Here is a 27,164-nt window from a genome sequence, read left to right on the forward strand (position 1 = left end):
TTGACAATTCACGATTGTGGTCTTCTTGTCAAACTTTTTTAAAAGACATTTAAAATCCACTATAACTGTGCTCTTAGGACTCCACTTAAAAGTAAAAAAAAACGAAAAAAATAACTGTGTTGGTCCTCTTTGAACCCCTCTTTAAAAAAATCAGGATTTTCATATTCTTAAAGTCTTCAGATACCCACGATTATGGTTCTATTGCGACACTCTTTAAAAACAATTAAAAGTTTTTACAAACTGGCGGTTATGGTCCACTGTGGATCATTTTAAAAGTAATTAAAAGGCTACGCTTAAAATCCGCTGAAGACTCATGAATGTCTTAAAAAAAATCAACAACAAAAGTAAAAGAAAATATAATAGGTATTATCTACGTTGTGACCTACAGAGATTTGTTAAAAATATACGGACGATTCTTGTATTCGTTGGGCCAACTAAAAGGCCACTCCTATAATCCTGATAAAATCACGATTGTTGCCGTTGTCGTTTAGTCGAAACTTATTACGAATCCACCACCAGACTTAAACAAAATTCTGTAAAATGTGCACTATCTTTGCACATCTCAATATTTCTTTCAGATATATTTCAGGATGGAATATGGACTATTCCGGTCCACTCCCTTAGGTAGCCCCCACACAAAATTTTAAAATTTGTTGGAAAATTGCAGCTAAAGGACAAATCCCGGATGGTCTCGGATAAATTTCAAGAAGGGTTATATGGGACAATATTTTTGGGTACCTCCTCTCAAAAGTAAGACATTATGGCTTAAGTACGAACGGACCTTAAGTTCGAGGATCTGTTGGAAATTTTTACCGAAGTTTCACCTTGTGGTCCTGTTAAAGCGTCTATAGCAGTGTTCACCACCAACAACAAATTCAACCGCTGCATTTGTGTTGGGCACACACACGAGATTATCTATCCCTCTCTAGATCAGACGTGACCAAAAAGAGAACAGCCCAAAAGGTGAATGTATTAAAACTATTGGCAACTTATGACTGTGTTTGTGTGTTTTTATGTACGCACGCTACAAAACAAAAACAAATCAAAACATTATCTCTTTTTCGTGCGCTCTTTCTATGCATTCGGGTCGTATGTGTGTAAATTGCCGAAAAACTTCGACACCGCTGTGTCAAAGAAGAACACATTTGCTCTAGATAAACATAGTGTGCGTAAATTCATTGCTAAAACAAAGAAGATGATCGGTGGTGAGAGCAAGTTCAAACTCACCACAATTGAGATTGTGTGTGTTCACACAGACTCCGCTCGCGAGCCCAGTGGTGATTAACACTGGTCTATAGTCTTTGTTTTCTGACATACATTAAAAACGCTGAATCCTACGGCGACTGACTAAAATTACCATATCTATCGAAATGAATGACTCCCAAAATAAGATCATTTCCAATATAGAGTATGTCTGTCCATTCCTTCAGGTACCGCATCCTCAACACTTTTGCCTTTAACCCAGATAAAATTTCGATGGAAATGATCCGAATTTTGTTGCTACGTCCACAATCGTTAAAATAAATAACCGAGATACATTAGTCGAGAAGTTTTTACGTCCAAAAATAAACACAAATCCTGAAAACTCCCAAAATACATAATTTCTGGCAAAAAAGGTTGTGTAGCCGATATTCTATCTGTCCATAGATTAAAGCATCAATTTACACAGGCCGAGGGCATATCTTTCTCGGCAAAGCCGATTGATACTTTTTTACTTGTTTAATTTAAATTTTGTAAAAATACATTTAACAACTGCCTAGAAAATAAACCAATTAAAATCTAAGATTATTAAAAACAATGTTCAACATTCTCCATGCGAAGAAGAGCCTTTGAGGTCATGAAAAGCATTAAGAAAAGCACCCACCAATAAACATTGCATACCAAGGCTTAGGAAATTGTGTCACAACTTTTTAAGTGGCAACGGCAGCAACAATAACTGTTACAATGAAGAAAGTAAACTTAGTTAAAGTGTCCTCGCTAACCTTGAATATTTATAGCATTAGATTGTCATATGAATATTCACGAATATAAAACAGAGGGCTTAAGTGAAACTCAAGAAAATTTGTGATAGGCAGAGAGAGAAAAGAGGTGGAAACTAAATTTTAATGGCAGCATAGTCTCTAGACATCCGCTTTTTTCCACCGAATATCCGTTTCCCTAAAGTTTCTATCGAAGTTTTAGAATTTCTTTGGTCGTTCGCCCTTAGCGGATTCGTACCGATTTTTATACACTCCACCATAGAATGGAGTGTATATTAAGTTTGTTTTTCCAATTGTAACGCCTTGAAATAATCATTTTCGACCCTATAAAGTATATCTATATCTTGATCAGGGTAAAATTCTGAGCCGATCTATGCATGTCCGTCCGTATATGTGAACTTTATATACCGAATTGGCTGTAATTTAGCATTTAGGGTTTCTAGGTAACAAAAAAACGTTTCTACCAAATATAATGAACATAGGTCAATGTTTTGGTATAGCCCCCATATAACGGAACCTCCCGATTTCCGGTATTTTGAGGGTTCTAGCTACAGTTTTTGACTGAATTCAAATTTAATTTTCCCTTTGAGGTTCCCAGTGGTCCCAAAATTTCTCCACCAAAATTTGTCAACATAGATCCATGTTTTGTCCATGGTACAGCCAAAATATAAGGGTACATCCCGATTTTTGGTATTTGGATAAATTTAAATACATTTTTTGAGCGAACTGCATGTTATTTGACACTTGCGGGTCCCAGTGGTCACAAAACTTCTCCAAAAATTTTCAACATAGGTCCATGTAATAGCCCACATATAACGGTCCCTTCCGATTTCAGGTATTTTGACGTTTTTAGCTACATTTTCTGACAAAGTTAGCTAAAATTTGTCATTTAGGTTTCCTAGTAGGCAAAAAAATTTATCCACCAAAAACTGTGGACAGAGGTTCATGTTTTGGTATAGCCTCCTTATAACCAAATTAGTTTATATGTCAAAACTAGTTGTCAAAAAACGTATCTATTAAAAATTTTGAACATAGGTCGATGTTTTGAAATAGCCCCCTTATAACGGTATGGCCGGATTTTCAATATTTTGACGTTTCAGACACAATTTTAGGACGAATTAGCTGTAATTAGGAAATTAGGTACAGTGGTCAAAAAACTTATCCACCAAAAATTTAAACATAGGTTTAGCCCACATATAGCAGTACAGTGTTCAACAAACGTCTCCATTGTGGACATAGGTCTGGTGTAGCCCCTATATACCGTAACCGCCTGATTTCTGGTGTTTTTAAGTTGTTCACTACATTTTTGGTCTAAGTTAGTTGTCTCCACCAAAGGTCTCTGACAAAGTTGTGAAGTTGAAGTTGTTGTTGTTTTGGAATTTGCAAGAAAACGGTACCGTCCGATTTCAGGCATTTGAGAGTTATTATATACATTTTCGACCTAAATTGGCTGGAAGCCAGCACTTAGGTTCTCCTATGGTCAAAAAAACTTCTCCACCTAGGATTGCGGACATCGGTACGTTCGTAACAGAAATAAAACTAATTATTCCATAAAAGTATACAATATAAAAAGTTCGGCACGGTGGGCAAGGTTTAAAGAGTGCTACAGCGTGATTTGCCTCCGCATTAGTTCTGTTTTATCCAGGTTGAAAGTACGGTGGACACGTTTATGCATGTGCAGAATCATTTGAGCGTATCAAATGGCAATATGTCCTAGGTATATTTGTGGACGTTAAGGGCACCTTTGACTTTCTTTCTTGGGATAGAGCGTTCCATAAGTTTTCTGAGATTAACTGTCAGTATTTTGTTTTCCGGTCAAATTATTTTATTGGAAAAAGACTTGTGCCATGGGATCCAGTGAAACGGTCTGGGCAGATGTGGAGCGAGGCAGCCCTCAGGGATCCATCTGTGGTACATGTATTTGAAACCTCAATATGGATTCTCGGTTAACGAGTACTTTTAAGATCTAATCTGACGCTGATTGAATGTGAGACTCGTGTATAACTGGACCGTAGTGGTGAGCAGGTTTGGGTATCGTGAAAGTCTGGAGTTTTTGTAGCGTGTATTGGATGGCGTGTGAGAAGATGGTGCTAATGCTGCTCAAAGGCAGATTAGCCTATAGTCGTCTACATTCCACACACATTCGAATTGTTCAACATGTCATCCGGTACGTCTGTCGAGTCAAGTCTGGGCATAATTATGTCTGATAGAATGAATCTCCTGCCACATTTTGTTTGCTTGAAGGATAAGTTGACAACTGTTGCTGGTATGGTCAGAAGAGTCTTGCGGACTGACTGGGGCTTGACCAGACGTTCCAAAAACATCTCAGAAGGGGCAAGGGAGACTTCTCTCATATCAATGAGTGCACCCCGATTCATATTAGCTCAATGATATGGGACCTACTGTTCATAGCCGAGTCCGAACGCCGTGTCTTAAGACACCACTTTGTAGAGAAGTTTTACATGGCTGAAATACTCAGGAAATGTCGCCAACATTACTGAGGCGTATTTTGCCGTCGTTGAAAAGTGATTGAGGTTGCCTGGCCGGGGAATCGAACCCACGACCTTCATAGTGCAAGGGGGGTGTGCATACCATTGCACCACGGTGGCACCCAGAGTCTGTATTAGGTCGGCTAAACTTCTTTTTTGCCAGGTCTGCCTGTGTGCCCTGCTGTGTCCACGGATGCACTGCAGGTTTTATTCGGTACCCTGCCCTTTGATCTGTATGGCCGAACTTTAAGCTTTTTACATGTTTATTTTAAGCTCCCGCAATCAATCATCCATCGATTCTTAGTAGTCGAGATGGTGCGAATTTCAGTTTCATATAAATTTCCCTAAAAAGATGTTTGCGAGGTGAAGTTTTGTACTTTTTAAAATACTTGTTTAAGACTATTATTTAGGTTATACGTACTAATGGTTCTTTGTATTTATCATTACATGTAATTGTGTATGTATGTAAGTGTCATTTTTCTCTACTACTCGATACAAATAGAAAATGCCAAGGTTAGGTTATCCTTAAGACATAATTTTTTCTATACTCTTAACAACTAATGTGATTATTGTCTCTTTTCTTTTTATTTTTTATTCTTTGGAAAATTCCTTGAACTTTTTTTTGTTTTGTTGACTTGTTTTTTTTTCTTATTTTTGTTGTTGTTTCCTGCAATGCTGCCTGTTTGTAATTGTCTTGACTGCGTGACCTAACAACGTTAAAGGCAAACTTAACACATTTACCCAGATCTGAGTACGTGCCCGGCATTGGTTTAGGCATTGGCAAATGTCCTTACGATCCAGCTGATAATTCGACAGCAGTTTATGTGGAGAAGGGTAATCCGTTCGGTTTACCAGCATTGGTAAGTAAATTTGTTATTTTTTCTTCTTCTTCTACACCCCAAACAATTTTTTCTTGTAATTTGTATGGTTAGATAGAGAAGTGGGCTAGAAAACAAATAATAACATCTTTTTTTACAAGAAATAAAAAATCCATTGGTTTAGCAGAAATTCCGGTAGCAGCGAAAAAAATTGCTTAAAATTCTTTTAACGAAAATCTAAAAGAGAAAATTGTCAAAGAAATAATTGGGGTCTATGTGGAATAATTGATGAAGAAGAAAAAATGGTTCGGAATTAAGTTAGCTTGGAAAGGGTCTATGGGGGGATTCAATGAGAACCGAATACTTTAGCGGTATTTGAAGTTGTTGTTCTAAAATTAAAAAAGAAATTTTATATAAAACAAATTTTAACCGTTTTAGGCTGTGCTTATTTTTCTCAACATGTTCCATGTTTTCCCTTCCAAGAAATTTAAGGAAATACGTTTTTATAACAAATTTCTATTATTAATATTAATGAAATAAAAATACTTTAAACAGTATCGTTTTTAGTATTCCTAGAAATCAATTTTTCCCGAAACACCACACCAAGAAAGAAAATATTTGGCTTCTTTTAGAACAACAAATTAAATTTTAAATTTTATGTAATATTTCCAAGAAACATTTCCACTCCTCCCTCATTGTCACTATCTATTAAAAATTAATTTCTCTTTCCTTTTCCTCCTTAGTACTCTGGCACCAATGCCGAATTCACCAAAGCCGATTCCGTTATTTTCCGTTCTGACCTATACAACATGACCTCCGGCCATAAAGTACACAATTTCAAGCGAACCGTGAAATATGATTCAAAATGGTTGGACAGTAAGTATCAGCATTGGAATTTACATGCACATTTATCTTTCTTTTTTTTCCCTTTAAATGGTAAACAACAATTAAATACAAACTTTTCTTCTTTAACATTCTCAATTTTGCTTCTTTCTTCCTACCTCTCGTTGCAGAACCCAATTTTGTTGGCTCCTTTGACATTGGTGAATATGTGTATTTCTTCTTTCGTGAACATGCTGTCGAATATATCAATTGTGGCAAAGCAATTTATTCACGTATTGCCCGTGTCTGTAAAAATGATCGTGGCGGTAAATATATGACCGGACAGAATTGGGCCACATATTTAAAGGCGCGCATCAATTGCAGTATATCAAGTGAATTTCCATTCTATTTCAATGAAATCCAATCGGTATATAAAATGCCACATGATGATACGAAATTTTATGCAACATTTACAACAAATACTCACGGTATTGTGGGTTCGGCTGTGTGTAGTTACGATATACGCGACATAAATGCAGCATTTGATGGTAAGTTATGAGAAGGGAATGAATTTTTTTGGAGAAAACCAGGCACAGTAGGGTGAATATAACTTAGGATTAGACACAGATATTTAAATTTTAATACAAAAAAGAAAGAAATGTAGGGTTACCAAATTCAGAAATGATTTGAAAAATCTTCGAATGTACACGGAGTAAAAAAGGCCTCTCTGATATATGCCCCAAACATGTTTTGCAGCAAACATATACATATATATTTGCAAGAGTGCCTAACATAACAAATGTTTGGGCCCTATGTTTAGGTTCAAACAAATATTTGTTTCGTTGAAATATAAATACAACCCCAAAAGACATAAAAACATACACACATAGAAATACCAAACGCAAAAGCAACAACAGACGCATAGGTACATATAAAATTCCAAATACAAGAAATAGTGTCACAATTTTAGAAAGAAAAACAAATAAAAAATATTAATTTTAAAATATAGGAACATCGTTGAACGCTTCTCGTTAGATGCGAAGTAAAACACATTCTACTCAAAATTGAAAAAAAATCAACGGGAAATCGGCATCTGAAATCAAAAGATTGTATAATGTAATAAATAGGTACATTAATATTTAAAATATATGCATGTATATGAAAAATGCATTAATGTTATTACCAATATTAAATGTGATTTCTTCTTTGTCCAATAAAATATTTACATTCACCATTTTGATTCAATTATAAAATTTCCAATTATAAAATATATTGGGCATTTCATTTGCCAAAAAGCACAATTTCTTTAAGAAAACACAAAACAGTGATTTATTCACTCACTTTACCGTCTTTACTCAACGATTGTATTGAAGAAACTGAAGAAAAATGCTCTCCGCCATTCTCGCAAAAAGCACAAAAATAATTTATACCACTTGCGCTTGCTCTTTGCTTAACTGTGAGACTCACAGTGTGAGTTACAGAAAAACTGACTGCTTGTGGAAGAGTAAATCGCAACAACAACAAAGAACGAAACACAAGCGTTTGCCCGCATACCGATACACAGCACCTAAGCAAAAACAAACTTTTTCGCCCTCCCGTCGTCGCTTCTGCGTCTTCTATTGCAACATACACACAGCACTTTAGTATAGAATAAGCGAGGCCCTTGTTGCTACACTTCTTGACAAAAATCCTCTCTCAATCCACAAAATATATGTAAGTTCTAATATAAAAAATATGTTGGTACCCAAACAAATAAAATTGAGATATGTTACAAAATGTTGCAAACATATTTTGTTTGCAATCAGTCCCAAACATATATGTGTTTGGATCCAAACATATTTCTAACATATATTTTTCTCTGTGTATATGACCGGCGATAGCTTTAAGTAAGAAAAAAGATTGAATTAATTTTCTTTCGAATTGAGATGTTATGACCTAAGAGATGCCTTGAAAAATTAGTAGGTCACCGAAGTCCCACACATTCAACCATTATCCTTCCTTTCATGAGTGGTTAGTCCGATCATTAGGCATACTAGAAAATTCTTTTTGTGGGTGAACGAAGGCTATGCTTGGAATCTAGCATTTATACATAAACCATTCAAAAATTGTATATACACAGAAAAAAATTTTAGGCATTTGATAAAAAAATTCAAAGATTCATTCAAAAATTTATCGATTTTCCGGCGATAAAAAAATTATCATATTGACAAAATGCGATAAAATTATTTGATCACAAAGTAAAAATGCAGCTGATAACATATTTCACATATTGACAAAAATATTTATCAAAATATTGCAAATATTCCATTTTATTAGTTCAATATAAAAAATCGATAAATATTTTAGTCAATATGTGAAATATTTTATCGAATTTCTTTGTACGAAATAAATGTCAGTTATTTAATTGTAAACTTCTCCTGTAGTTCAACTTGGCTGGCAACCCAATTTTTCAATGCTTTATTACAAATACTATGACAGCTCTTTCCACCTTTATATGTATCTGTCCTTCTGTATCAGAAGATTTGATCATCCATATTTGTCATCGGAAGCTTTGACAAGTTGATGGCGGCTTAGAACGCTGAGACGCCGGCAACAGTGTCACTTGGTTATCGGAGACCCAGGTTCGAATTCCAGCCTTAGTTCATGCTAAAATTATTTTGTTGTTGCCTTATTAAGGCGAAGGTCATTTTATAGTGATATTTCAATTAATTTTCTTTGGAGTTGAGCTGTTATGTCCTAAGAGGTGCATTGAAGTTTAGCATCAACCTGCTTCTGTTGAATCTCCCCCTGAATTTGATTTAAAGTAATGAATTTTCCACGTCCAAAGCCTCAATATTCTTCTGATGGTATGATGATGAGCAGAGTCTCGCCTTCGTAATATCTCAACATCATTCAATCATTCGGTATGTCTTATGTGTTGGCCTAAATTGATGTATCTCGGAACGATCCTCCCTCAATTTTATCATTACTTGATCAATTTGGGTTCAAGTGGTTGGATGCGGTTTTATCCTGATGGCATTTTTTATTACGAGATGTTAGAGTTTATTGGCCTCTAAGCTTCTTACGTGAAAGTTTAACCAAAGATATTCTGCTTTATAATGCTGGTATAAATATTCGTATCTGAGCATAAGCCTTTTCCCAGTGCTTGGAAAAGAGCTAAAGCTCTACCACCATAATCCTGGTGGCAATATCATTACGTAATCCATTACAAAGTAATGCAAACAAAAATAACTACTTATTATACTCCTTACTAGGTTATGAGTACGATGGCGCAGAGCGTGTGTGTCCGGCTACAAATCATAGGGTTGTGTGCTCAACGCTCACCGTCGGCACGCGAGATTTTAGTTGACCACATAAAGATTAGATGATGGTGCACATGTTAGCATTTAGACAAATCGTAATGTTCGTACGCGTGACCGAGTTTGTAGAGTGTTCGGCTACCAATCAGAAGTTCGCATGAACAAATCCAGCAGACAGCGAAATAAAATGAAGATTCTGTTCTAAAAATAGAATTTAGTAGCTTATTTTTCAACTTCCAGTGACCATTATTATTGTATGGATTTTTTTTGCTGGGGACTGCTATTGTGAGTTTAGTCTCAGCATCAATTCTGTTTGAATTTACGGTGGCCGCCTGTATGCCTGTGCAGAATAGTCTGAGCTGATGTAGTGCCAAATATATCCCAGGCATATTTGTGGACGTTAAGGGCATATTTGCCTTCCTTTCTTGGAATAGCGCCCTCCATAAGTTGTCTGAGGTTAGGTGTCAGGAGTTTGTTCTCCGGTCAAGTTATTTTAGTGGAAGAAAGACTTGTGCCATGAGATCCAGTGAAACGGTGTGGTCATATGGGGAGCGAGACAGCCCTCAAAGATCCATATGTGGTCCATATATTTAGAACCTCGACATTGATTCTCAGTTAATGAGTACTTTTAAGATCTAATCTTACGCTGATTGAAGGTGAGACTAGTGTCTACCTGGAACGTCCTGGTGAGCTATGGGTGTCGTGAAGATCTGGAGTTTTCGTAGTGTGTGTCGGATGGCGTATGAGAAGATGGTGCTAATGATGCTCAAAGGCAGATTAGCTCATATTCGTCCGACCCACATTCGAATTGTTGAACATGTCATACGGTACGTCTGTCGAATCAAGTATGGGCATAACTATAGCTGAGACAACGAATTTCCTGCCACATTTTGATCGCTTGATAAATAAATTAAATTAATAGCTGTTTTTGGTATGGACAGACGAGTTTTGCGGTCTGACTATTGCTTGAATAGGCGTTCCATATATTGATGGCTACTTGTTGCCTATGTAACATATAGTGCATCTAAATGGTATACCGCAGCTAAGTCTGTATTGGGTCGCCCAAAGTTCTTCTTTCTTGTCAACGTGTATTCATTTTAATAGGTCTGCCTGTGTGTCGTACTCTGTCCACGGATGCACTGCAGGTGTTACTTGATGCCCTTACCTTTGATCTGTATGATTATTTTACATAAGTTTAAGCGTGGTTTGCAACTGGCCGAGGATAATTGGCTCAGGCCTTCTGATCTGGTGGTTGGGATATTAGGCGGCGCATTGCAATCCTTCGGGAGCGTGCTGCTGATATGTGGAGGAACAGTGACAAAGTGAGGATGACGTACGAATTAATACGTGACAAAGCTACCTATTGGACAGCCCAGACTTCAAATTTAGCATGAGTCAACGATTCTTATTGACGCGTTATGTCTCTCTGAATGCATTTTTGCATGTCGGAGGCCTGTCCCGGACAAATTTATGTAGTTGTGGGATTACTGAGGACTGAAGGCATATACTGACTGAATGTCTTTACAGTGATGACATTAGATACTAAGCAATGATGTGGGCGGGTGGGATTTCAATAGGGCACTTGGAGACAATTTGCCTCTTAGTAGTTTTGTACGTAAATTGTTTGTAATGAGAAGGACGAAACTTAGTGAAGCTAATACTTTCACTAAGTCATATCTATTGTTGGGGGTTCAGGAGCGGAGGAGTGTTGGTGCGGCATCGTGTTGTTCTTGTAGATGTTGTGCCAGTCATCTGCGAGGGTGTCCTCGTTAATTTTTTCATTTCATTTTTTCTCAACCCCAAAGGACATTGTTGGTGGTCCTGTCTTGTATGTTTCTTCGCTGTTACTTTATGGGGAGTTTCCGAATCCCGGGTTGTTTAGAATTCAACTGTTAATAGTCTTGACTACGAAGCCTGACCGCAGGCTAATCCTGGTGTCGCTGGTGCCAAGATCCCCTAATCTTCAGATCTAGTTTGGCAGTTGGTGTTGGCCCACATAGGGTAGCTGGGGTTTAGATTTAAATCGAGAGTAGGGTTTTTGGCCTGAATATCATTCGTGTAATATTTTCCTGTTCCTCGTTAGGTGCTTCGACACAGATACGACTGGTGATAAAGAATTGATCTCTTATAGTTTCCCGTCCCACTGGGTTAATCTGCATACAAGATGTATCTGCCTTCCGCTAGCTAAAAACCCACTGCTACACTTATGTAATTTTCCATGGGTTCTATACTCCAGCAAAAATCACATATTCAGTAGTGGTTACACCCCTCTGCCTAATATTGGGTATATTTCATGAGTATCTCAGATATTTAATAATTACCTAAAACGGTTTGGTGCAGTTCGGGCTCGGAGATAAGGTATACAATATCGTTACATTTACCGGGTTTAACAGTAATTTTACTAACATTACATATCCTTAGACCGAGTTTTGCACATCCTTTCTTCAATTTAAATATTAAGCCCTTATTACATTTCCCTTTTACACCAGCAACAGCATAACCCGGAAAACAAAAGAGAATTCCTAGGAAATTCACACTAAATGTTTGTTAAGCAAACATGTACGCACACACTTGAACTCCGCCGTCTCACATTTACATTCATATAAGAATGTGTGTCATTGTATATGTGTGTGTATACTAGTGCTGTTTTAATTCGCCGTAAGTGTTCTTGCCACAGGATGTTGGCTATTATATACGCTTTTTTTCCATTCTCTCTCCCTTCTTGTCCTGCGGCCCCTTTCTGTGTGTGTGTGTGGCTGTGTGCTGCGACGATTTATTGCACCTGCTATAAATTCTTAAAAAGTGAAGTTTTTATTTTCATGGTGTTTGCACAAAAAATACATTTCTTGGTATATATATACATATACATACGTATGTTTGTGTATGCATATATGCTTGTATATATTATGTTATACGGTATTGGTGCTTAAAATCATACTCTTAAAGCATAACTAAGCGTTTTTGTATGTATTTCCCCTGAAAATGGTATTAAGAAAAATGGTGATATAATTTTTGTCTCCACTTCCATATCTTATATTTTTATAGCGAGTTTTTTCACACATTAATTTTAATTTAAAACAAAAGGTAGAAAAATGGAAACAAAGTGGAAACAATGTCGCAAAAATATTTAAATATTTTAAGAAAATATTTAACTGGTGTATTTAAGAAATGAAATTTTTGCAATTGTGTTTTCGTTTTTGTTTGGCTTAAGAAGTTTCGAAAATATTGGTAATACAGTTATTGTGAATTTTGAATATTTTTATTAGCTGTTTACATGAACTTAGGAGGAGTCTCTATATGAATTGTTTCCAAACACCGTCCATCTAACCACATCTCGAAAAAAAAACCTTCTCACTTTTGAAGCTTTGGGAAAATTGCCTGCGATTTTCCAATTTCTTGAAAATGTAATGTGTGTTTTCCCATTTCCCAAAGCTTGTTTTGAATAAATCACAAAATGTCTTCCTTATTATTTTGTTTTTGTTTTCTTTTGTAACCCGCTCACGATTCACAACAAATGCGAATGAACTTCCTTTGCCAACAAAACATGCAGGTTGCCAACGTTAACAATGTAAACGAAAATTTCTGCAGATTTCTGCAGTTTCTTGTTATTGCTGTTGTTGTTGTTGTAAGAGTGCAACCCGTTAAAAGTCAAGCAAACAACACGTTTTATGTTAAAAACACGTGACATTTACACATGTTTCGAAAAGTAGGAAGTATGTATATGTGTATGGAAGCAAAATAATAAATAGTAAATAAAAAGAATAAAAAAACTAAAAGAAAAATGAAATAAAAAAGTTGCGTGGGTATTTAAATGGGTAAAGTCCGGAAATTGATAAAATTATGCAGTGTTGAAGAAGCAGTGGAACATTTATTTTTTAAAAAATCCACGTTTATGGAAAAAATATTTAAAAATCCACGTTTATGGAAAAAATATTTAAAAATCCACGTTTATGGAAAAAATATTTAAAAATCCACGTTTATGGAAAAAATATTTAAAAATCCACGTTTATGGAAAAAATATTTAAAAATCCACGTTTATGGAAAAAAATATTTAAAAATTCACGTTTATGGAAAAAATATTTAAAAATCCACGTTTATGGAAAAAATGTTTAAAAATCCACGTTTATGGAAAAAATATTTAAAAATCCACGTTTATGGAAAAAATATTTAAAAATCCCCGTTTATGGAAAAAATATTTAAAAATCCACGTTTATGAAAAAAATATTTAAAAATCCACGTTTATGGAAAAAATATTTAAAAATCCACGTTTATGGAAAAAATATTTAAAAATCCCCGTTTATGGAAAAAATATTTAAAAATCCACGTTTATGAAAAAAATATTTAAAAATCCACGTTTATGGAAAAAATATTTAAAAATCCCCGTTTATGGAAAAAATATTTAAAAATCCACGTTTATGAAAAAAATATTTAAAAATCCACGTTTATGGAAAAAATATTTAAAAATCCACGTTTATGGAAAAAAATATTTAAAAATCCACGTTTATGGAAAAAAATATTTAAAAATCCATGTTTATGGAAAAAAAATTTTTAAAATCCACGTTTATGGAAAAAATATTCAAAAATCCACGTTTATGGAAAAAATATTTAAAAATCCTTGTTTATGGAAAAAAAATTTTTAAAATCCACGTTTATGGAAAAAATATTTAAAAATCCACGTTTATGGAAAAAATATTTAAAAATCCACGTTTATGGAAAAAATATTTAAAAATTCACGTTTATGGAAAAAATATTTAAAAATCCCCGTTTATGGAAAAAATATTTAAAAATCCACGTTTATGGAAAAAATATTTAAAAATCCACGTTTATGGAAAAAATATTTAAAAATCCACGTTTATGGAAAAAATATTTAAAAATCCACGTTTATGGAAAAAATATTTAAAAATCCACGTTTATGGAAAAAATATTTAAAAATCCACGTTTATTGAAAAAATATTTAAAAATCCACGTTTATGGAAAAAATATTTAAACATCCACGTTTATGGAAAAAATATTTAAAAATCCACGTTTATGGAAAAAATATTTAAAAATCCACGTTTGTGGAAAAATATATTTAAAAATCCACGTTTATGGAAAAAAATATTTAAAAATCCACGTTTATGGAAAAAATATTTAAAAATCCACGTTTATGGAAAAAATATTTAAAAATCCACGTTTATGGAAAAAATATTTAAAAATCCACGTTTATGGAAAAAATATTTAAAAATCCACGTTTATGGAAAAAATATTTAAAAAACCACGTTTATGGAAAAAATATTTAAATAACCACGTTTATGGAAAAAATATTTAAAAATCCACGTTTATGGAAAAAAATATTTAAAAATCCACGTTTATGGAAAAAATATTTAAAAATCCACGTTTATGGAAAAAATATTTAAAAATCCACGTTTGTGGAAAAAATATTTAAAAATCCACGTTTTTGGAAAAATATTTAAAATCCACGTTTGTGGAAAAAATATTTAAAAATCTACGTTTGTGGAAAAAATATTTAAAAATCCACGTTTATGGAAAAAATATTTAAAAATCCACGTTTGTGGAAAAAATATTTAAAAATCTACGTTTGTGGAAAAAATATTTAAAAATCCACGTTTGTGGAAAAAATATTTAAAAATCCCCGTTTATGGAAAAATATTTAAAAATCCACGTTTATGGAAAAAATATTTAAAAATCCACGTTTATGGAAAAAATATTTAAAAACCCACGTTTATGGAAAAAATATTTAAAAATCCACGTTTATGGAAAAAATATTTAAAAATCCACGTTTATGGAAAAAATATTTAAAAATCCACGTTTATGGAAAAAATATTTAAAAATCCACGTTTATGGAAAAAATATTTAAAAATCCACGTTTATGGAAAAAATATTTAAAAATCCACGTTTATGGAAAAAATACTTAAAAATCCACGTTTATGGAAAAAGTATTTAAAAATCCACGTTTATCGAAAAAATATTTAAAAATCCACGTTTATGGAAAATTTATTTTTAAAAAATCCACGTTTGTGGAAGAAATATTTAAAAAATGGGTAAAGTCCTGAAATGGATAAAAGCATAAAGTGTTGAGGAACCACCCTGCAGCAGAAGTTGGTCGCTATCGGCTTTGTATGGGATGAAACATTTAGAATAGCTATTGCCTGACATTTTTTGTTTAGTCTTCTTTTGGGGCTACAAAATTTTTCCCCAGAAAATTATGAGTACAAGTCCAGGTTTTGTTTTATACCTCATAGAACAGAACCTCCCGATTTTCAGCATTTTGAAGGTTTTAACCTCAAAATTGCCCCGAAATGCCTGAAATTTTGTATTTAGTCTTCTTTTGGGGCTACAAAACTTTGACTCAGAAAATTATCAGTACAAGTCCAAGTTTTGTTTTATCCCGGTACCTCCCGATTTTCGGTTATTTGAAGATTATAGCCTCTTTATGACACAAGAATGGCTGAAATTTCTATTTAGTCTTCTTTTGGGGCTACAAAACTTTTTCCCAAAAAGTATCAGTACAAGTCTAGGTTTTGGTTTAGCCCCCCATAGAACGGTACCTCCCGATTTTCGGCATTTTGAAGGTTTTAACCTCTTTATCATACAATAAGATGTCACATCAAGGCTTAACGCCGTTCTTACTCGTTTTGAATAAGAAAAAAATATTTTGGTGGTATAGTACCAGCTTCGATACGCCGCTCGCTTTCGACGATAAAAGAGAGGCCCTATACCTTAGACTTACACAAGAATCGGGTTGCAGGGACTGAATTTGGTACTTTTGCAAATCAAATGGTCAAATGTCTAAATATTTTAAGAAAATATTTCGGGGGTCCAGCTTAGTCGTCGTACTGCACTTTCCACAACCGGCGATTCTTGCAAAAACGTTATTTTGGTACCATTCTTGTTGCTTTGGCAATGTGTTTATTGATTGTAACACAAATGTTGATGCACTGCTAAAACCGTTTTATTGACTTAAAAAATTCTCTAAAAACAAAAACTTATTTCCTTAGACCCACTTTAATATTTCCCATCTATTTAAGGCAAACAATCAGTTGCATTCATAAAACACTGTTGGTCCAAGCAAAAAACACGCCAACGGAAAATATTTCTTTGCATTGTATGCATGTTTAAGCATGCACTTCGTGTCACATTTGCATACAATCATAAAAAGGATGCGAAACAAAGCCAAAGGAAACAAGAAACACATTTAAAAACGAAAACTATTAAAAACGACATGCAATTGCAGATAAATACTGTAGATGTTGTAGATGGTCGACAGAAAGGTGACACACACAAATCATTGCAAAAATGTCAAAACTGGGACTTTTTGAAGGCAAACATACGTAGTATAAATTGTAAATAAGGTCAAAGGGACATGAATATTCGCTTTTTTGGCTAAAACAAAATAAACACTTGAGATAAAGCAAATATGTTCTGATGTTCTAATGGCAAAAAGACCGATTATATTTACAAATTTGGCTCTGAAAATCAAATCTATACGCTGTTTGTTGAGCCTATGTTGTTTCTTCTTTCTTTTATTGGTGAAATATAAAGAGACAAGAAAAACAAATAAACAAAGCCTATATAAGGATTTAGCTAAACTCTTCAAAATACTGATAATACCACATTTTGTTGCAGAAGTTTTGTGACAATTGAGAATATTAAATGCAAAATTACCGCTATCTCGCTAAAATGTTGTTAAAATTCTCAAAATACCGAAAGTTGGGAGGTACTGTTATAAAGGGACTATACCAAAACATGGAGTTATATTGACAATTTTCGATGGCCTCTGGAAAATTCAAATGTCACAGGAAGTTCGGTCAAATAAATAGCCAAAATCTTCAAATTAACTAAAATAGGGAGGTACCGTTATATTAGAGCTATACCAAAATATGGACCTATGTTGAACATTTTTGTTGGAGAAGTTTTGTGACCTTGGGAACCTCAAATGTCAAACAACAAGTAGTTAGGTCGAAAAAATATAGCTCAATTCCTTCAAATACCCTAAATCGGCGGTGATTGTATATGGGCTAGCTCTAGCTCAGTTATTGTGAACGCTAAAAGGATTGCAACGGGTGACGTAGGGGATGGAAGATACCAAGCAACGGCCCTGACCGGTTTTAACATGGCAAAGCCCAGGATTTATCTTGGTCCCTCTTTCATCTCAAGTGGACACTGACCTCCCCGTGGTGTCACCTGGGAAAAGGACGAACAGACCAAAGATATATTTTACGAGCGCTTAGAAGAAACATATGACCGTTGCCCTGCCCATGACATTAAAATCATTCTAGGCGATTTTAATGCCAAAATTGGAAAGGAGAATATTTTTGGCCCAACAGTCGGGAAAATCAGTCTCCACAGTGAAACATCTGACAATGGTATGAGGCTGATAGACTTTGCAGCTGCAAAAAACATGGTAGTTAGCAGTACCAGATTTAATCATCTCGATATTCATAAGGGCACCTGTCTGTCTCCAGATCAGAAAACAAGAAACCAAATTGATCATGTTGTGATAGATGGAAGACATTCATCGAGCGTGTTAGATGTACGATCGTTCCGAGGCGCAAACATTGATTCGGACCACTACCTTGTTGCAGCAAAGGTACGCACCCGCTTAAACGTAGCAAACAAAGTACGAACAGACACAACACGAAAGTTAGACATCGGTAAGCTGCAATCACAACAGATAGCCACAGCATATTCCACTCAACTAGCCCAATTGCTTAATCAAAGCACTCCTCATCCCGATAACATATCACCGCAATGGCAAAGCATTGCCCACTCCATGCAAACAGCCGCAAAATCCATACTTGGATACCAGAGACCTCCACCAAGGAATCCATGGTATGATGAGGAGTGTCGTGCTGCCACCGAAGAGAAACATGCGGCATATAAGGCTACTTTACAATCCGTAGCAACGCGTAGCGCACGAGAGAAATACAGGGAGCAAAGGAGAGAGGAGAAACGTCTTTTCTGCAGGAAAAAGAGAGAGAGATGGAAAAGCGGGAGTGTGAAAAAATCGAGATGTACAGGAGCCAGAATGAAGTCCGACAATTCTACCAAAGAGTCAAGCATCAAACTGATGGCTTTGGTACAGGCACATCCTCCTGTAGAGACCAGCAAGGTAATTTGGTAACTGATACAGATAGTGTACTCAAGATATGGAAAGAACATTTTTCAAATCTGTTGGTATCCAATAGCAGCGAAGACGACGAAGATACCACAGTCCCAATCACAGAAGATGGTATTGAATGTATACCGCCCAGCCAAGATGAGGTAAAGACAGCAATAAGTCGGCTGAAGAATAATAAGGCAGCAGGGGCCGATGGCCTACCAGCCGAGCTGTTCAAAACCGGAGGCGACACGCTGATAAGGTGTATTCATCAGCTAGTTAGCACCATCTGGCAGGAAGAACGAGTACCCGACGATTGGAACCTGAGTATCCTGTGCCCCGTCCACAAGAAGGGAGATAAGACTGTATGCTCTAACTATAGGGGCATAAGTCTACTCCCTATTGCCTATAAGATAGTGTCAGGGATATTGTGCGAACGTCTAAAGCCTATGGTCAACGAGATAATTGGACCATACCAATGCGGCTTTAGACCTGACAAGTCCACCATTGACCAGATATTTACCCTGCGGCAAATCCTGGAGAAGAGATGCAGATGCAGATCGACACCTACCACCTTTTTGTCGATTATAAAGCAGCCTTCGACAGCCCGCTGCGTTCAAAGGTATTCCAAGCCATGTCTGAATTTGGTATTCCCGCAAAGCTCATCCGGCTTTGTAAAATGACTTTAACTGACACGAGGTCCTCAGTTAAAATAGGAAAGAACCTCTCCGAAGAGTTTGGTACCAAAAGTGGTTTCAGACAAGGAGACAGCCTTTCGTGTGACCTCTTCAACATCCTGCTAGAAAAGGTTATACGAGAGGCAAACGTCAAAAGAAGTGGCACAATCTACACCAATAGTCACATGTTACTTGCTTATGCTGATGATATAGACATCATGGGCCGATCACTAAAAGGAGTAACTGATACCTTTATAAAGGTGGAAGGAGAATCTACTAAAGTGGGTCTGGCGGTAAACGGTGAGAAGACCAAGTTGATGGTGTCGACGCGCAATGCGTCCATTGAGCTCGGTCCGACTGTGGAAGTTGGTTCCTATAATATTGAGGTAGTAAAAGACTTCGTCTACCTCGGTACCTCCGTAAACACAACAAACGACATCAGTTGTGAAATAAAAAGAAGAATTGTATTGGCCAACAGATGCTACTTTGGTTTAAGTCAGCAGTTTAAAAACAAAGCCACATCTCGTCAAACAAAAATTACGCTCTACAAAACACTGATACTACCCGTGCTGATGTATGGCTCCGAAGCCTGGGTACTTGCGCAAAGCAGACATGGCAGTGCTTGGTGTGTTTGAAAGATCTACGGACCAATCAGCGTTGACGGTGAATATCGACGTCGCATGAACCACGAGCTGTATCTGCTATACAACGAGATCAATATAGATAAACGTATCGAGATGCAGCGATTGCGTTGGCTAGGCCATATCATAAGAATGAGCGATGATGAACCCGCTAAAAAGGCGTATGAATACATGCCACATGGCGGTGCACGCAGAATTGGCAGGCCAAGGAATAGATGGCGCAAACAAGTGGATGATGAGACGAAAAGGCGCGGTATTCCAGAGTGCAAAAAAAAGAGGAATGGAGATCTCTTCTTAGTTCGGCCTATAAACCAAATGTTCTGTAATGGGCCAGCTAAGTAAGTAAGTAAAAGGATTGCAACAGGCGATCTGCCTATTTCAATACGTTACAAATGAAAATACCTTAATATACCTTATATACTATGGTGAGGCTACAAAAGCATGACTTGCCCACAAAAAAGACTATATAGCTGTAAACAGTATTGTTCGGTAATCTAGTTCCTAGTTCCTTGTACTAGTTCCAAAACGTATGAGTAACATCGTGAAATAACGTGTGATGTTAAGTATACGCAGTTTGTTCAAAGAAAAAATGTGGGCCATTGGAACTGCGAAGTGAACGAGATAGTTCCATATAGTTCTTTTGGCACAACCCTAGTAAACAGGACCACAAGAAGTACCCTAAATGTAAATTCCAAAACTGTCCTATAGCAGCACTTAAAATGTACTTAAGTGAAAATTTTGACCTTTTGAGAGGATGGTACCCGACGGTGTTGTTCGATATGGAACTTCTTGGAACTTGAAAGACATTTGACGATATGCAAAGTTTCAGGGGAAACGGCAGGATTTCTTTTGAAACTTTAGGCCATTATTCCAGGAAGTCGAAGAAAATGTACCGTTGTAAACGGAGTCTCGATAGCAATCTCATCTAAATATGATACAGGGCGACAAGGTTGTAAAAAATTCATAACCCTTATATATATTTTTGATCGGCATAAAATTCTAAGTCGAAATAGCAATGTCCGTCCGTCTGCCCGTTGAGATTAAGATACCGGTCGCAGTTTTTATACCCTCAGCATTTATGCTAACGAGGGTATATACACTTTCATACGGGCAAAATGCGCCTCATCGAAATAATGGTTTTAGACCCCAAGTATGTTTGGACGAAATGTGTTTCAAACAATTTGGAGTCGATTGAGCAATGTCCGTCCTTCTGTCTGTCTGGCTGGCTGGAGCGCACGATAACTATCGAACGGATGAACCGATTCGGTTCAAATTTTGGCTTTCGTAATATTTTGCCCAAACTTAGTTTGTGTTCGAAGATGGGCTATATTGGTCCACTCCTTTCGGTACCTTCCCCACAAAAGTTCGAAAATTTTCGGAAAAATTTGTGCGCACGATAACTCTGGAAGGGAGGAACCGATTTGGTCCATACTTTGCCCATCGTGAAATGTGTACAAGACTAAGATAAGGTTTTAATATAGACTCAATCGGTCCACTCCTTCGGATACCTCCTACACAAAATTTCGGAAAAGTTCAGTTTAGGGCTATCTCTCGAATCGCTTTGATTATTTTAGAAACTTGTATTCACTACCCTCCATACGACGGTACAAGTCTCATCAGGGGCAAGTTCATACTTCCTGAGAAAATAGCCTGAAAGTTGCAAAAAAAAACCCCTATGACACCGTGTGAGCTGGTTGGAGCGCAAGATAACTCCCGAACGGATCTGCCGATTCTGTCCAAAATTTGGCCTTAGTAATACTTTGTCCAAACATAGTTTAAGTTTGAAGATAAGTCATATCGGTCCACTCCTTCTGGTACCTCCCCCACAAAAGTTCAAAAATGTTCGGACAAATTGTTTGTACGGAAAGGGAGTGGCCGAATTGGTCTATACTCTACACATCCTAATATATCTATCATATACAGATCAGGTTGAATTATGGACTGTTTTGTCCACTCCATCCGGTACATCCCATACAGAATTTCGGATAAGTTCACTTTAAGACCTTGTATCGAATCACTTTGATTTTTGTTGAAGCAACTTGCATTCGCTGCCTCAATTACGATGGTAAAAGTTTTTTTTTAGGGGCAAGTCTATACTTCTTGAGCAAACACCACGAAGATTGTAAAAACCCCCTATGGCACCATATGTTGTGGCTGGAGATCCACTTCTATAACAGTCAATGTCCATCCATTCCTTTTAGTATCTCCTCCGCAAAACGTTTGATCTTTAATCCTAATCAACATTTTTGTCGGTTCAAACGCCCAAAAATTTTAAAACCCCCTAACTACATACGCATTTTGGGAAAAAATTGTTTCAATAACACAGGCTGAGGGTATATCTCTGTCGGCAAAACCGACTGATACTTTTTCACTTCTTAAGATAGAGCTTTATAATTTTGTATGGAACTTTCTACTACTCCTAGGATGTTTGGTATTCAAAATGGGCTATAAGGTCCACGTTTTAGAATGGTACCTCCCGATTTTCGGTATTTTTACGGGTTTAGCCTCAGTATAACAGCTAAAATTTTGTGTTTAGTCTTCGTTGGGGGCATTAAATTATTCACTTGAAATTTGTCGTTATAGGTCCATTCTTTCATATAGCCCCTATAAAACGGAAACTCCCTATTTTCGGTATTTTAAAGTTTGTGGCCTCAGAAATCCCACCGAAATGGCTGAAATTAAGCATTTAGTCGGTATAGGTTCACGTCGATATATAGCCCACATAGAACGGTACCTCCCGATTTTCGGAGATTCATCTTTCAAGGTTTAGCACCGAAATGGCCGAAATTTGGTACACAAACATTTCCACATGAAATTTGCCGGTGTTGGTTATATGAAGCCCTCATAGAACAGCACCTCTCGATTTTCTATATTTTGAAGTTGTGGCCTCAATATCCTACCGAAATGACTGAAGTTTAATATTTGGTCTTCATTAGGAGTATAAAACATTCCACCTAAAATTTGTCGGTATAGGTCCACGTCTTTATATAGCCCCCGGAGGAGGTGCCCCACGATTTTCAGTTTTTTGAAGGTTATGGCCTCAATATCCCACCAAAATGACTGAAATTTGATGTTTAGCATTTGCTGGCGGTATACAACTTTTAACGGTTTAGGTCCAGGTCTTTATATAGCCTTCATAGAAAAGTACCTCCCACTTTTAGGTGCTTTCAAGGTTTTAACCTCAATATCCCACCGAAATGGCTGAAATTTGGTGTTTAGTATTCGTTGGGAGCATAAAACATTCCACCTGAAATTTTTTGGTATAGGTCCACGTCTGCTTATAACCCCCATAGAACGGCACCTCCCGATTTTCGGTATTTTCAAGGTTTTAGCCTCAATATCCCAACGAAATTATTGAAATTTGGTATTAAGTGCTCGTTGGAGGTATAAAACTTCCCACTTGAAATTTGTCGGTGTAGGTCGACGTCGTCATATAACCCCCTTAGAACGATACCTACCGATTTCCGGGTTTTTGATGTGGTCTCAATATCCCACCGAAATGGCTTAAATTTGGTATTTCGTCTTTGTTTGCGGTATAAAACTATCAACTTGAAAACTTTCGGTTTAAGTCCAGATCTTCATATAGCTTTCGTAGAACGAAACCTCCCACTTTTAGGGGTTTTCAAGATTTAAGCCCCAATATCCCACCGAAATGGCTGAAATTGTGTATTTAGTCCTCGTTGGAGGTATATAACTTTTCAACTGAAATTTGTCTGTATAGGCCCATGACTTCGTATAGCCTCCATAGAACCTCCCGGTTTCCGATATTTTGAATGTGTGGCCTCAATGTCTTAACGAAATGGCGGAAATTTTGTGTTTAGTGTTCTTTGGTGGTATACAACTTTTCACCAGAAATTTGTGGATATAGGCCCTTATATAGCACCTTAGAACCGCATTCACGGTGGGTAGAAAACCTTTACACAGAAGATTTTCAGTATAAAGTGATTATCATCAGTTAAAATATTATTCTCCTCCAAAGAATGGGACATAACGTAGATGAACAGCTTAGTAATTACTAATTGCCCATATTTACTTCAATACAGTTCGTGGTGGAGGTTATAAATAGTTCGGCCCGGGCGAACTTAACACTCTTCTTACTTGTTTTAGTATGTATTTCAGAAAGTTTCGGTTAGATCTTTATATTCAGTTTGATTAGTTTGAGCATTTGGGTTAGGCCGTTTTTATACCCTATACCACAATGTGGAAAAGGGTATTATAAGTTTGTTTTGGTAAAAATTCATGTAACACCGCGAAATATTCGTCGGAGACCCCCAATGTGGTATACCCATCTTCATATCTCGTCGAGATAAAGCGATTTTCAGATGTGTGTCCGTCCGTCCCTCCGTCCGTCCGTCCGTCCGTCTGTCCATTATAAATTGTAAACACGCTCCAGGCCGCAATTATGGACCGATCGTCACGAAATTTTGTACGGAGGTCGGGTTCAGATCAGAATAGAACCCTATTCTTACTGGTGATGATCTTGAAATATTTAGCGGGTGAAATGGACCAAAAACATAATTTTTATCCAATTTTCTAGCGGCTCTGTAGGTCTCAATAATAGTCCGATCAACGCGTAATTTTAAATAAGGTAAGAGTATATGACAACGGAGAAGCTTGCAATTTGAGATGGCGATCGGATAATATTTAGAGGGTTAAATGGACCAAAACTTTTGTGTGAAAATTGTGAAAATTTTTAATTTACAGCTTATATCTTAATTCCTGCAAGTGACATTCCGGACAAGTGAGATGTACTTGAAAGTGGAACGCTTGACCTTTCAATTGATGCCAATTATGTTGGTGTGCATGCTAAGATAACAAAGTTACAGCCTAATATATTCCATTATTTGTTTGTAGTGTAATAATAAACTCGCTAAAAGTCGCAATTATACATCAATAGTCACGAAATTTTGCACCGGGTAAGAGTATAGGTCGAAAAAGATGCCTACAATTTTGAATGATGATCTGATATTCTTTAGCGGTTGAAATGGACCATTACTTTTGTATGAAAAATATACAAATTTTATTTTTGGTCGATATTTTAATTCCTTGAGGACATATATTTCGCAAAGTAGCCTACATATGGAAAACAACTACTGACATTTCCTCTGATGTAAATTGCAATAAAGTGTTTGCTAGATAACGGGCCTACTGCCTAATATATAATGGGTTCTGTGTAGAAAACCACATTTATATCCCATGCTACATATTGTCTCTCCAAAAGTTTATGTAACACCACGAAATATTCATCCTAGACCCCATATTTGGTATGCCAAAATTCATATCTCGACGAGATAAAGCGATTTAGCGATGTGTGTCAGTCCATTAAAAATTGTAAACAAGCTGAAGGCCGCAATTATGGACCTATTGAAACGAATTTTTAAAGGAGGTTGGGTTCGGGCCAGAATAGAAATGATTAGTTTTGTTGATGATCGTGAAATGTTCAGGGAATGAAATGGATCAAAAACAAAATTTTAACCAATTTTGTAGCGGCTCTGTAGGTCGAAATAATAACCCGCAAAATTTTAAACAAAGTTTGAGTTTATGATGAAGAAGACGCGTACAAACCAACGTGAAGATCAGATAATACTTAGCGGGTTAAATGGACTGAAACTTTTGTGTGAAATTGGTAAAAATTTCAATAACGTAGCGATTAAACAGCGGAAGCAGTAGTACTACATAAGTGGGTTTCATTACATTTTAGTTTGTGTGAACTAAATTTTCCTTTCCTGCTACAAAAATGTCTTTGTCATGCTAGATAACTTTTTGGTTTTGGTCATAAGTATTATATATTACATCTCTGATATTTGATAATTAAATTTTCACAATCATTGAAAAGAAGTTCCGTGGAGAGCGATTGTCCAGGGATAGTGGTATAGGGTATCCCATGGTCGGCTCCGTCCGACTATAGACTTTTCTTACTTGTTTGTTATGAAGAGGGTTCAGGTTCATATATGAAAAATGTAGGGTATAGTCCCACATACCTTCATAGGCACTCAAAATCGGAAGATTTATGCGCTTAAAGCCAGACTGATGTCACTTGCAGAATATCCCCATTGTTTGCAACACTTTGCAAATATGTAGTCTTCAATTCAACATGGCATTATATCTTGTCGATGTATGTAGCACATCTCCATCTCTATTATCTTTTAAATCTTTCCATTTTTATGAATTTTACGATGTAATAACGACCTTCAGCAACGTATAAAAAATATTTGCATTCACTTAAAAAATATCAACTATATTTTCTGCTTGAATCTCGTCGCATCTCATACAATTTTATGACGAAAAAAGTGTAGTGCAAATTTTTGATTATAACCCAGTGCTGCAGGTGTTTTTCTATGTACAATATGTATATGAATATATTTGTATGCACGTTAAAAGAGATTCATATAATAAAAAAACGCTTAAACCCTTCAAGGTTTATGTTACAGTGCATACTTATATTACATCATGGAGGCGAAGTGTAAATGTGTATGTATGCTTGTGTGTGCAATTTGGTTATGTGCATAGCAGCAAGTAGTATGGCGGTAGTGGTATTGCCATATAATATGAATATTTTTATAACCTGAAACAATATGTTTGAATATAATCTCATCTTGGTTTATGTTACAATTGCAAGAAAGGATTTAAATATGATGGAAGTTATTCGATTATTCTTTGGGGAATTCTAAATACCTATGTTTTTGAATAATTGTTTAGGGTGTAAATTATTAGTAAAAAAACTAAGGAATACGTCTGTTTTCATAATTTTGTATTACCTTATAAAAATTTGTAATAATCTTACGATTTCCCAGGCCTGTATCATGTATTATGTCATACACATACATACACAGTCATTTATCTTGCTATTTCTCTATATACAATAACATAACATATAAAACTATGTAATTTATGTCTCATATGCTTCTTTTTTTCCTCTCCATCTCCAGGTAAATTCAAAGAACAAGCCACCTCCAATTCTGCCTGGTTGCCTGTCTTGAATTCCAAAGTACCCGAACCACGTCCCGGCACATGTGTTGAGGATACCACAGCCCTACCCGATTTAGTGCTCAATTTCATACGTAAACATCCATTAATGGACAAAGCCATCGATCATGAATTTGGCAATCCAGTGTTTTATAAACGTGATATTATCTTGACCAAATTGGTTGTGGACAAGTAAGTATTTGACCAAGAAAAACATATTTCTTAGTTTTCGTTTTGCAACTGTTCTTTTGTAACTGTTCTTATGTCCCAAAAGAGTTTATAAATGCTAGAACGTTATAGGGGGTTTTTGCTGTCTGTTTGCTGTTTTTGTTTTTCTTCGTAAGATATTTATGGCATAATATTTTAAACAATG

The 27,164-nt window shown here is 36.1% G+C and overlaps 1 protein-coding gene across 2 annotated transcripts in view; it reads left to right on the forward strand.

The window, feature by feature from the left end:
* The window catches only part of LOC141404982 (semaphorin-2A-like), a 439,686-nt gene that overhangs the window by 373,636 nt on the left and 38,886 nt on the right, over positions 1-27,164 (forward strand). For both annotated transcript variants that reach the window (XM_073988869.1, XM_073988871.1), the window contains exons 7-10: positions 5,191-5,328; positions 6,030-6,162; positions 6,300-6,656; positions 26,755-26,983. In XM_073988869.1, coding sequence (XP_073844970.1) covers positions 5,191-5,328; positions 6,030-6,162; positions 6,300-6,656; positions 26,755-26,983 — 857 coding nt within the window. The remainder of the gene's footprint in view (positions 1-5,190; positions 5,329-6,029; positions 6,163-6,299; positions 6,657-26,754; positions 26,984-27,164) is intronic.

This window comes from Musca autumnalis, unplaced genomic scaffold, assembly GCF_047663935.1.
Source record: "Musca autumnalis isolate F117 unplaced genomic scaffold, ASM4766393v1 scaffold_5, whole genome shotgun sequence".
Taxonomy (NCBI): Eukaryota; Metazoa; Arthropoda; class Insecta; order Diptera; family Muscidae; genus Musca; species Musca autumnalis.